Source organism: Chlorocebus sabaeus, chromosome X, assembly GCF_047675955.1.
Source record: "Chlorocebus sabaeus isolate Y175 chromosome X, mChlSab1.0.hap1, whole genome shotgun sequence".
Classification (NCBI taxonomy): domain Eukaryota; kingdom Metazoa; phylum Chordata; class Mammalia; order Primates; family Cercopithecidae; genus Chlorocebus; species Chlorocebus sabaeus.
This window is the reverse complement of record NC_132933.1, coordinates 104,311,001-104,321,545: the sequence shown is the minus strand read 5'-3', so window position 1 is coordinate 104,321,545 and position 10,545 is coordinate 104,311,001. Positions and strand designations below refer to the sequence as shown.

Sequence of the window (10,545 nt, the reverse complement as noted above, 5' to 3'; positions counted from 1 at the left end):
TCCTGTCAGTTTCTAACTTTTTCAGGTATGGTATTTTTCCTAGGAACTCTGTAGTAGCTTAAGAAATTTGGGCGGAGCGCGGTGGCTCACGCTTGTAATCCCAGCACTTTGGAGGCCACAGGTGGTGGATCGCTTGAACCTGGGAGGTGGAGGTTACAGCGAGCCAGGGTCATGCCACTGCAACACGCCTGAGCAACAGAGCAAAAACCTGTCCCAAACAAACAAAAAAAAAAACCTCACTCAAATCATTCCTTCGGCTCCGGGACTACAGGCACACACCACCCTGCCCAGAGCACCAAAGGTCCTGTGGCTGGAAAGACTCAGGCTGTTTCTCTTGCAGGTCAGACTGCTCCCGGTGCCATGAACGGAGACAACACCTTTGCAAGGAGACCCAGGGATGATGCTCAAATATCAGAGAAGATACAAAAGGTGAGGCAAGCTGGAGGGGGCAGAGTAGTGGCCCAGGGGACAGTGTGGGGTGAGTAGGTTTCTGAGGGGGAGAGGACAGAGGTACTGGGGACAAGGAGCAGGGTCTCGGGGGAGATCTGGACCCTTGGGAGCCTCCCACCCTCACTCTGTCATCACCTAGCATCCCTGGAGACAAGTCTGTGATCTTGCACTTCATTTGGTGACTCTCAGTCCACTCTGGAAGGTGGGAAGAGAGTCAGCCAGCAGCATTAAAGCCCTACTGTGTGACAGCGGAGAAGCTAGGGTAGGTCCCCGATGTTGTCTAAGTTAGCCATGGCATCAACCAGGACGGATTATCATCCCCACTTCCCAGATCCAGCACACAGGAAGCGGCTCCAGCTGAATGGCAGACATGCCTAGCTGAGTCACCACCAGAATTTCTTTTTTTTTTTCCAGGCCTTCGATGATACTGCCAAATACTTCTCTAAGAAAGAGTGGGAAAAGATGAAAGCCTCAGAGAAAATCATCTATGTGTATATGAAGATAAACTATGAGGTCATGACTAAACTAGGTAACAGAAAGTTCTAGGTACACAGAAGTCTGGGGACACATGAGCATCCCTTTTCCTGCTTTGGCTACTTCTTAGGCTACAGAAAGTACCCCACATTTTCATTTTGTGTAGGGAAAAATCGCAAGGCAGCTTCTGGGTGTTCTGCTCTTCTGTATCCTGCAGGGCTGAGGGCAGGGACTGGCCACAGTGGAGCTCATAGCTGTATCCTGCTCATACCGTCTTTTCTGATGAGCCCAGCTGTCTCTGTGGCATCCCTCCATCCCCTCAACCAACACGCATACCCTCCCTTCCGTCTCTTGGCTTGTCTCTCTCTCTCTCTCTTTTTTTTTTTTTTTTTTTTTTTTTTTTGTATGAGTCAGTCTCACTCTGTCACCTAGGCTAGAGTGCAGTAGTGCAATCATAGCTCACTGCAGCCTCGAACTCCTGAGCTCAAGCAATCCTCCTGCCCAGCCTGTGGAAAAGCTGAGGCTACAGGCACGTGCCACCATGCCGAACTAATTTTATTTTATATTTTGTAGATATGGAGGTCTCTCTATGTTGCCCAGGCTCGTGTTGAGTGCCTCGCCTCAAGCAATCCTCCAGCCTCAGCCTCCCAAAGTGCTGATACTACAGACATGAGCCACCGTGCCAGGCCTAAGCTTGTCTCTTAAAGAATAAACATTTTGCTTCTTTCTAGGTTTCAAGGTCACCCTCCCACCTTTCATGTGTAGTAAACGGGCTGCAGACTTCCACGGGAATGATTTTGATAACGATCGAAACCGCGGGAATCAGGGTGAGTAGATGGGAAGGGGCTGGAAAGGGTCTCCTCAAGTCCAGTTGCTTTTCAGCTCAGCGACCTGGGAAAGATCCTCAGACATTTGTTCCCTCATACACATCAGGGCTGAGTGAAAAAAGAAATTGCATGCAGAAAATTAACTACAGAGGCCAATCATATAAAATTCTAAAACATGCAAAACAAGAAAATATATTTTTATGGATAATAAGTAAATGGTAAATGTATACAAACCTGAATGTGAATAAAAAGCCATCAAATTAAGGTGACTGCCTGTAAGTGGAGGAGGGAGGGAGGGCAGGGATTGGTGAGTGCTGCACAGACACCTTCAGCTGTGACTTATTGATAGTATGTTTTGCGTTTTTTGTTTTTTTGTTTGTTTGTTTGTTTTGTTTTGTTTTTGAGTTTCGCTCTTGTCACCCAGCCTGGAGTGCAATAGCAAAATCTGAGCTCACTGCAACCTGCACCTCTCAGGTTCAAGCAATTCTCCTGCCTCAACCTCCCAAGTAGCTGGGATTACAGGCACCCACCCCCACATCCAGCTAATTTTTGTATTTTTGGTAGAGACAGGGTTTCACCATGTTGGCCAGTCTGACCTCAAACTACATGACCTCAGGTGATCCACTTGCCTCAGTCTCCCAAAGTGCTAGGATTACAGGCATGAGCTACCACTCCTGGACTGTTTATGCTATTGCTAATATTCTGAATAAATAAATCAGATCTAAGATAACTGTGAGCTAATGTTGAGACCCGACTGGACTCAATTTTATTCCCCATACTTTTCTGTGGGTTTGAAATATTTCTTTTTTAAAGAACGTGTTGTTCTTCCTAAGCACTGTTAATGAATCAAAGAACATTTAAGAAAATGTTAAAAGTGAAAAAAAGAAAATGTTAAAACTGTAGATCCGCCAAAAACTTCCAGAGTTTGTTTCATTAACAGCATGTGGGTATTGAATAAGTATCTTAAGAGAGGGTGATGAACACATTATGTAATAAAGATCGCTGTTTCTCTGTATTTTATCAAAACCAAATAGTCCTCACATTCTGCAACAACCCCTGTTCTCCGTGTTGAGCTTGGAAGAGGGTTTGAAAGAGTGATCCCTTATCCAACACACAGAGAGCTTTCCCACTTCTCAGTGAGCAGAGATAATATAGGGTGAAAAACAGACGGGTTCTTGAGCAGAGATCTTTGTGCATTTCAGGAATATAAAGGGGACATATGTGTTTACCTGCTCTTCTGCTCTGAGAATACAGTTATAAGACAAGGTCAAAATGTCCAAACTGTCTCCAATAGACCTATTACTCCCCAACTAAACAGGCCAGATTCTACCATCTCCCACAATCACTATAAGAGGTCTGAAAATCCAGTACTTGAGTATCTGCCAAGTTTTTGACATTAAAGGAGTGTCTTTATACTGAAAATATTTCAGAGCCACTGGACTAAATCATCCATGGGTTCGTCACACATTTAACAGATTAATGACATACCATAAGATTCACCCATTTGAAGTGTAGAGAGATTTTCAGCTGTTGCACATCTTGAGTGGATACATTTCAGATTCCTAAACAATCAATTTAACTATTTGGGAAAAAGTAAAAGACACGTAATGAAATAAGATGAGACTGTGATGGGATTTAGTTCCCATTTGATAAACCATAAGATGGATAATTCTGAGTTGATGCCACAGATAAATGCAGTAACCATTACTAAACATAATTCAGAAGCAAATTTCAAATAACTCCTCAACAATGAGTGGACTCATAACCCTCTGCTGCAGCATACCCTGATACTACAGAAGTCTCTCTAGTTTGGAAATCTTTACCAACACAGAAAAATTCTGATGTATTCTCTTTCAGTTGAACATCCTCAGATGACTTTCAGCAGGCTCCAGAGAATCTTCCCGAAGGTGAGTATCTCTCAAATCTAAAGGACCAGAGAAGCTTTTTCCCTCCACAGATGCAAACACTGGTAACAGTGGGAGAATATAAAAAATGCCCTCACTGCCTCCTTCTCCCCATGTGTATCACAACACCTGATGTAGCACTGACAGCTTGATAATACTAACAGTTGTGATCCTTAATACTTCTTTTGTTTTCACAGTGATGCTAGATACTATTTTAAACAGTTCACATGGGTTAATTTATTTAATCCTTAAGAAGACCTCTATGATGTTGTTTCTGTTATTATCTCCAGATAATAATGAGTCACACACTTCAGTTGTCATCCATATAAAAGCCATGTGACTTGGCGCAAATATTCTAAGTTCTCTGAGTTTCAGATTCCTGGTCCATGAAATGGAAGTAAAGAATCATACATAGTTCATGTTTTAGATCCTAGTTATCAGCAACATAGTAATAAGATGAGGCTATCGGGGTACAGAGATTTTAAAGAATTTCCTGGGGCGCAGTGGCAGTGGTAGTCTAATTCAGAGTTCCAAGCCATTTAAAGCTCATTAACGTTTGCATTTTTTTATGAAGTTCAGATGTTGCTCACTAGGGCTTTACCCCATAGGGCCTGCTGGTGCTTCCGCTGAGACACCCACTCTCGCAACAGGAAGGACCAGCTGGCCTCTGATCTGTTACTGGGGCCACTTGCATGGCTTAGGAATTGCTTTGACTGTTGGTCCCTCCCTACTGTGAGCTCCTTGAGGGCCTTGTCTGCACCTGGGGCATCCGGGAAGTCCCAGTCCCAGCTCAGGGGATCCCTCGGAGGCTCCTGAATGAGTAATCCCACAAGTGCAGAATCAACTCTGGTTTAGAGGGTAAAGGAATCTGGGAGTTGGGTTGCCAGTGTGGAGACCAAATTCAAAGAGGATCATGAAAAGTATTAGTTTTTTATTATTACTGCATTCAAACAGTGTTTACAAGCTCAGAGAGGACTTTCCCTTAGCCTATTTTACATGTGTTGTTGACTATTTTGTAAGTGAGGAAGCTGAATAAAAAGTAGCTTAAGGGCCGGGCGCGGTGGCTCACGATTGTAATCCCAGCACTTTGAGAAGCTGAGGCGGGTGGATCACGAGGTGAAGATATCAAGACCAACGTGCCCAACTTGGTGAAACCTCGTCTCTACTAAAGATAGAAAACTTAGCGGCGCATGTTAGAGCCTGCCTGTAGTCCCAGATACTCTGGAGGCTGAGGCAGGAGAATTGTTTGAACCCGGGAGGCAGAGGTTACAGTGACCCGAGATCGTGCCACTGCACTCAAGCCTGACAACAGAGCAAGACTCCGTGTCAAAAGAAAAAAAAAAAAAAAAGGAAAAAAAAAAGTAGGTTAAGACTGTTGGTCAGTGACACATCCCAGTGTAACCAAAATTGGTATGGGTACCACCTTACTTAATTCCACATTCAATGTTGGTGCCTCTGTGGGGTGGTATATCATATCTGGTACTGCTTTCTTTGCTGCCTAGATTAATTTCAGCAAACCATTTCTTTCTCTCTCCCTTCCCTGTATTCATCTCCCCACACCATCTTTCCCAGCAGTGTTTTGTCCCCCCTCTATGTTTTTACATTTACTCTCCCAGTAGCTGTCTACAAGCTTATATGGGATCCCTTGTATTTTATAGAAGCTCTTCCTTTTGTAGACCTTGTGAATTCTTAGAATGCTATTCTTCTCCAAATCTTCTGTATATGACAGTCTCAATTACATGGAGATTTTTGCTGTTTGCAAGAATGTCAGTCTTAAAAGACTGTGAGGATAAGCACTCTATCCCTGGAAAGCCCATTCATTTAGGCCATTCCTTTCCCTTCTAACCTCCCAGGTTTCTCCTAATATAGGGCTATGTAACTCTCCCAGTGTTGTTGAGAACATTGATTAAGGAAATGCATGTGAAGACGCTTTGTAAGCTCTAAAGCACTATAGAAACGTCACTGATACTGTTTATCTGTGACCTTCACATTATAAAGATCATGCCCAAGAAGCCAGCAGAGGAAGGAAATGATTCGAAGCAAGTGGCAGAGGCATCTGGCCCACGAAATGGTGGGAAACAGCTGTGCCCCCCGAGGAAACCAAGTACCTCTGAGAAGATTAACAAGAGATCTGGTAAGAGGAAACAATTTGGGAACGACCCCTCTGGCTTCCCTGGCTATGTTCAGGTGTGGGGACTGGGTGTGTGGCATGGATCCCAGACAAGCCTGGGTCCAGGCTGGGCTGAGGAGCTTGCCCAGCTCCAGATGAGATGTTAGACATGACTTCCAGAGACACAGACTTGAGTTGTCACCCATACAAAAACCATGTGACTTGGGGCAAGTCTTCTAAACTTCCTCAGCGCCAGGTTCCTAGTCCATAAGATGGAAATAAAGAATCACAGTTCATAAGTTGTTTGGAAACATTACATTGAATCTAGAAGGCCTGATGACATGAAAGGTGCTCAATCAATTCTATCTGTGATGACCTGCAATCATATCTTACTCAGTTCAATGCCTGATACCCAATATAGATGTGCTTCAGAGATATTGCAGGTTCAGTTCCAGACCACTACAATAAAGTGAGTCACACACATTTTTTATTTTTGGTTTTGCAGTGCATAAAAACATTATGTTTACACTACACTGCAGTCTACTAAGTGTGCAATAGCATTATGTCTAAAAATGTACATACCTTAATTTTAAAATAATTCATTGTTAAAAATGCTAACAATCTTCTGAGCCTTCAGTGAGTCACACATTTTTTGCTGGTGGAGGGCTTTGCCTCAGTGTTGATGGCTGCTGGCTGATCAAGGTGGTGGTTGCTGAAGGGTGGAGTGGCTGTGGTAGTTTCTTAAAATAACACAACAATGAAATTTGCCACATCAATTAGCTCTCTCTTTCTTGAAGGATTTCTCTGTAGTATGTGATGCTATTGGATAGCATTTTACCCACAGTAGAACTTTTTTCACAGTTGGAGTCAACCCACTCTAGCTATGAAAGTCCTAGATGGCATCTCCTTCCAATAGAAGGCTAGTTTATCTACATTGAAAATCTGTTGTTTAGTGTAGCCACCTCCATCAGTGATCTTAGCTAGATCTTCTGGGTAAGTTGCTGCAGCTTCTCCATCAGGGTTTGCTGCTTCACCTTGCACTTTTATGTTATGGAGATGGCTTCTTTCCTTAAACCTCACAAACCACCCTCTGCTACTTTCACACGTGTCTCCTGCAGCTTCTTCACCTCTCTCAGCTTTCATGGACTTGAAGAGGGTTTGGGCGTTGCTCTGAATTAGACTTTGGCTTAAGGGAATATTGTGGCTGGTTTCATCTTGTATCCTGACCACTCAAACTGTCTCTATTTAAGCAGTAAGGCAGTTTTGCTTTCTTATTCTTCCGTTCACTGGAGTATTAGTATTATTATTTCCTTCAAGAACTTTTCCTTTGAATTATATACTATTATTTCCTTCATGAACTTTTCCTTTGCATGCACACCTTGGCTGTTTGGTGCAAGAGGCGGAGCTTTCAGCCTGTCTTGGCTTTCAGCATGCCTTCCTCACTCAGCTTAGCCATTTCTAGCTTCTGATTTAAAGTGAGAGACATGCGACTCTTCCTTTCATTTGAACACTTAGCGGCCATTGTAGGGTTGTTCACTGTCCTAATTTCAGTGTTGCTGTGTCTCAGGAAATAGGGAGGCCCGAGAGAAGGAGGAGAGATGGGGAACAGCTCATCGGTGGAGCAGTCAGACCACACACAACATTGGTCAATTAGGTTTCTCATCTTCTATGGGTGCAGTTCCTGGTACCCCCAAAACAATTACATAGAACAGGGTGATTATAGTCAATAATAACTTCATCATACATTTTTTAAAAAACTAAAAGAGTGTAAATGGATTTTTTGTAACACAAGGATAAATGTTTGAGGGCATGGAGACCCTATATTCCATGATGTGATTATTACACATTTCATGCCTGTATCAAAGCATCTCATGTACCCCATAAGAATATACACCTACTGTGGAACCACAAAAATAAAAAACAAAATTATTTTAAAAGACTAAAGAACAACAAAACAATTGCAATAATAATATCAAAGTTCACTGATGACAGATCACAATAACAGATATAATAATAATGGAAAAGTGTAAAATTGGTGAGAATTCCCCCCAAAAAATTGCAGCATATGCAAAGCACTATAAAAACGATGTGCCATAAAACAAGGTATGCCTGTGTGCCCTTAGCAAATACATGCAGCATGAAAGGAGGTATGGTTGAATGTTCCTGTAAGTGAAGAGGTTGGGAATCTAAACCTCACATCGGAAGGAGCCAGAAGCTAAAACTTTAACTGGTATTTGCAGTGTACTGGTGTGGCTCTAAGATCTCAGCCTCTCTAAGCCAGAGAGTGTGAAAACCTGGATAAAGAAGGCCCATGGGCACGTGGGAGCAGGGAGGCATCTCCTTCTTTTGAGAAAACAGAGCCTAACACTCTCCAACCTACCCAACCCTCATCTTCCACCTCTTCTCCATCATAGGACCCAAAAGGGGGAAACATACCTGGACCCACAGACTGCGTGAGAGAAAGCAGCCGGTGATTTATGAAGAGATCAGCGACCCTGAGGAAGACGACGAGTAACTCCGTAAGTGAACCTTCGGCTCATCCCCCACATCCCTGCAGATGTGCTATTCTGTTACGGTACCGGTATCCCATCTTGTCATTTGTTCCCCAAATCATTCCCTTCTCATAATTTTCTAGGGTACAGCATTGAGGCTGAATGATGAGATTTCCCATGCTCTTTTCTATTTTTTTTTTCTTTTTGAGAGGGAGTCTTGCTCTGTTGCCCAGGCTGGAGTGTAGTGGTGCAATCTTGGCTCACTGCAACTTGTGCCTCTCAGGTTCAAGCAATTCTCCTGCCTCAGCCTCCTGAGTAGCTGGGATTACAGGTGCGCACCACCACACCAGTGTAATTTTTGTATTTTTGGTAGAGATATTGGTCAGGCTGGTCTCAAACTCCTGACCTCGTGATCCACCTGCCTTGGCCTCCCAAAGTGCTGGGTTTACAGGGGCGAGCCACCGCGCCCGGCCGATTTCCCATACTCTTTCTACTCCTTGCTCTGTATATCCAGGGATGCTCCCTACCCAGGGTGCTGTGGGTTCCCAAACCCCAGGTCAGCCCTGATACGCGGGCCACACCTTCCTTTGGCCTAGGAATTGATAACCCAGGCGAGGAAGTCACTGTGGCATGAGCAGATGGTTCACTTCCAGGAACTGTGGAAGGCGTGTGCAGGTCCTGAGGTAGGGCAGAATCGGAGGGTACAGGGTCTGCAGGTCAGGAGGAGATGAGATTGAGTTATTGGGCAGTGGGAACTCACTGCCACTTACTTTCCTTCTCTCTTCTTGCCTCAGCGTCGGTGATATGACACATGCCCACAATGAGAAGCAGAACGTGGTGACCTTTCACGAACGTGGGCATGGCTGCGGACCCCTTGTCATCAGGTGTATAGCAAGTGAAAGCAAGTGTTCACAACAGTGCAAAGTTGAGCGTCATTTTTCTTAGTGTGCCAAGAGTTCGATGTTAGCTTTTCCGTTGTATTTTCTTGCAGTGTGCCATTCTGTTAGATATTACCGTTTTCATTGATGAGCAAGACATACTTAATGCATTTTTCGGTTTGCGTATCCATGCACCCACCTCAGAAAACAAGTATAGTCAGGTGTTCTCTCCATAGAACAGAACTACCCTCCTTTCTCCCCAGATGTGACTACTGAGGTCAGGTCTGAGTGTATAATTTCGGATTTTTTCCTCTGCATTTACACCACACAGACACACACACACACACACACACACACACACACACACACCAAGTACCACTATAAGCATCTCCCATCTGCTTTTCTCCATTGCCATGCATCCTGCTCAAGCCCCCCTCACTCCGTTTCCTGTTCAGCATGTACTCCCCTCATCCGATTCCCCTCTATCAGTCATTGACAGTTAATAAACATTTGCAAACGTTCCCCAGTTTTTGCTCCTCTCGTTATTGTGTACACAGCTCTGTGCATGTATGTGAATATTTCTTTAGGAAAGATTCTTAGAAGTGGAATTGCTGTATCAAAGGAGTCATTTATTCAACAAAACCCTAATGAGTGCATCCTTGTGCTGAGCGCTGTTCTAGGTGCTGGAGAGACATCAGGGAACATGGCAGGCAGATGTTCCTGACCACCATTCCAGAGGAGGATGTTTCCAGTTGTTTGTTTGTTTTTTCTAGAGACGGGGTCTTGCTCTGTCCAGGCTGGAGTGCAGTGGCATGATCATAGCTCAATGCAGCCTTGAACTCCTGGGATCAAGCGATCCTCCCACCATGGCCTCCTAAAGTGCTGGGATTATAGGCGTGAGCCACCGTGCCTGGCCTCCAGTTTTTATTTTGATGGAGACTAAACACTTCAGTCCTGGAGCAGGATTCTGCAGCAGGTGGTTGGGCATCTTGGCCTTCGCCCTCTGAACAATTTTCGGGTTCTAGGGCTGGGACGGCCCATTTGGGAGTATGTGGGAGGATACACAGATGAAATAGTCCTCTGGGTGATGTGGAGGAATGAGGAAGATGCGTGCACGGTAAACCCTGTGATGGACAGGGAATAGAAGAGTCCACTTAGTCTCCATGCAGGGGAGCAACGGTGGGAAAGTCCCCTGGACAGAAGCATGAGACTGCCCATCAAGGGTCTCACCAACCAAGGGCCTGGGAGCTGGGGTGGGGACGATGATTTGGAATGCGACAGCTCTTTCTCACAGGTACTGTTATATGGTGCAGAGGGGAAACAGATGTGGGGAAGGAAGGGCAGAGGGGAGTCTGTTTTCGAACAAACCATTGTGTGTGAATGAAGACATCAAGGCCTCCTGGTTCTCCC

General features: G+C 44.6%; 1 protein-coding gene across 4 annotated transcripts; it reads left to right on the top strand.

The window, feature by feature from the left end:
• The first annotated feature begins 251 nt into the window (after positions 1 to 251).
• Positions 252 to 8,321, top strand: LOC103231918 (protein SSX4-like). Of its 4 annotated transcripts, none has more exons than XM_073013217.1 (7): positions 252 to 429; positions 865 to 979; positions 1,656 to 1,751; positions 3,609 to 3,658; positions 5,654 to 5,789; positions 7,333 to 7,410; positions 8,180 to 8,321. In XM_073013217.1, exons 1-7 carry the CDS (start codon positions 361 to 363, stop codon positions 8,278 to 8,280), a joined length of 645 nt encoding a protein of 214 aa, XP_072869318.1. In that variant the 5' UTR covers positions 252 to 360; the 3' UTR covers positions 8,281 to 8,321. The 4 variants fall into 4 exon arrangements, with proteins under 4 accessions (XP_072869318.1, XP_072869317.1, XP_072869319.1 ...); XM_073013216.1 differs by lacking the exon at positions 7,333 to 7,410 and adding an exon at positions 590 to 712; XM_073013218.1 differs by lacking the exon at positions 7,333 to 7,410.
• The last annotated feature ends 2,224 nt before the right edge of the window (positions 8,322 to 10,545 follow it).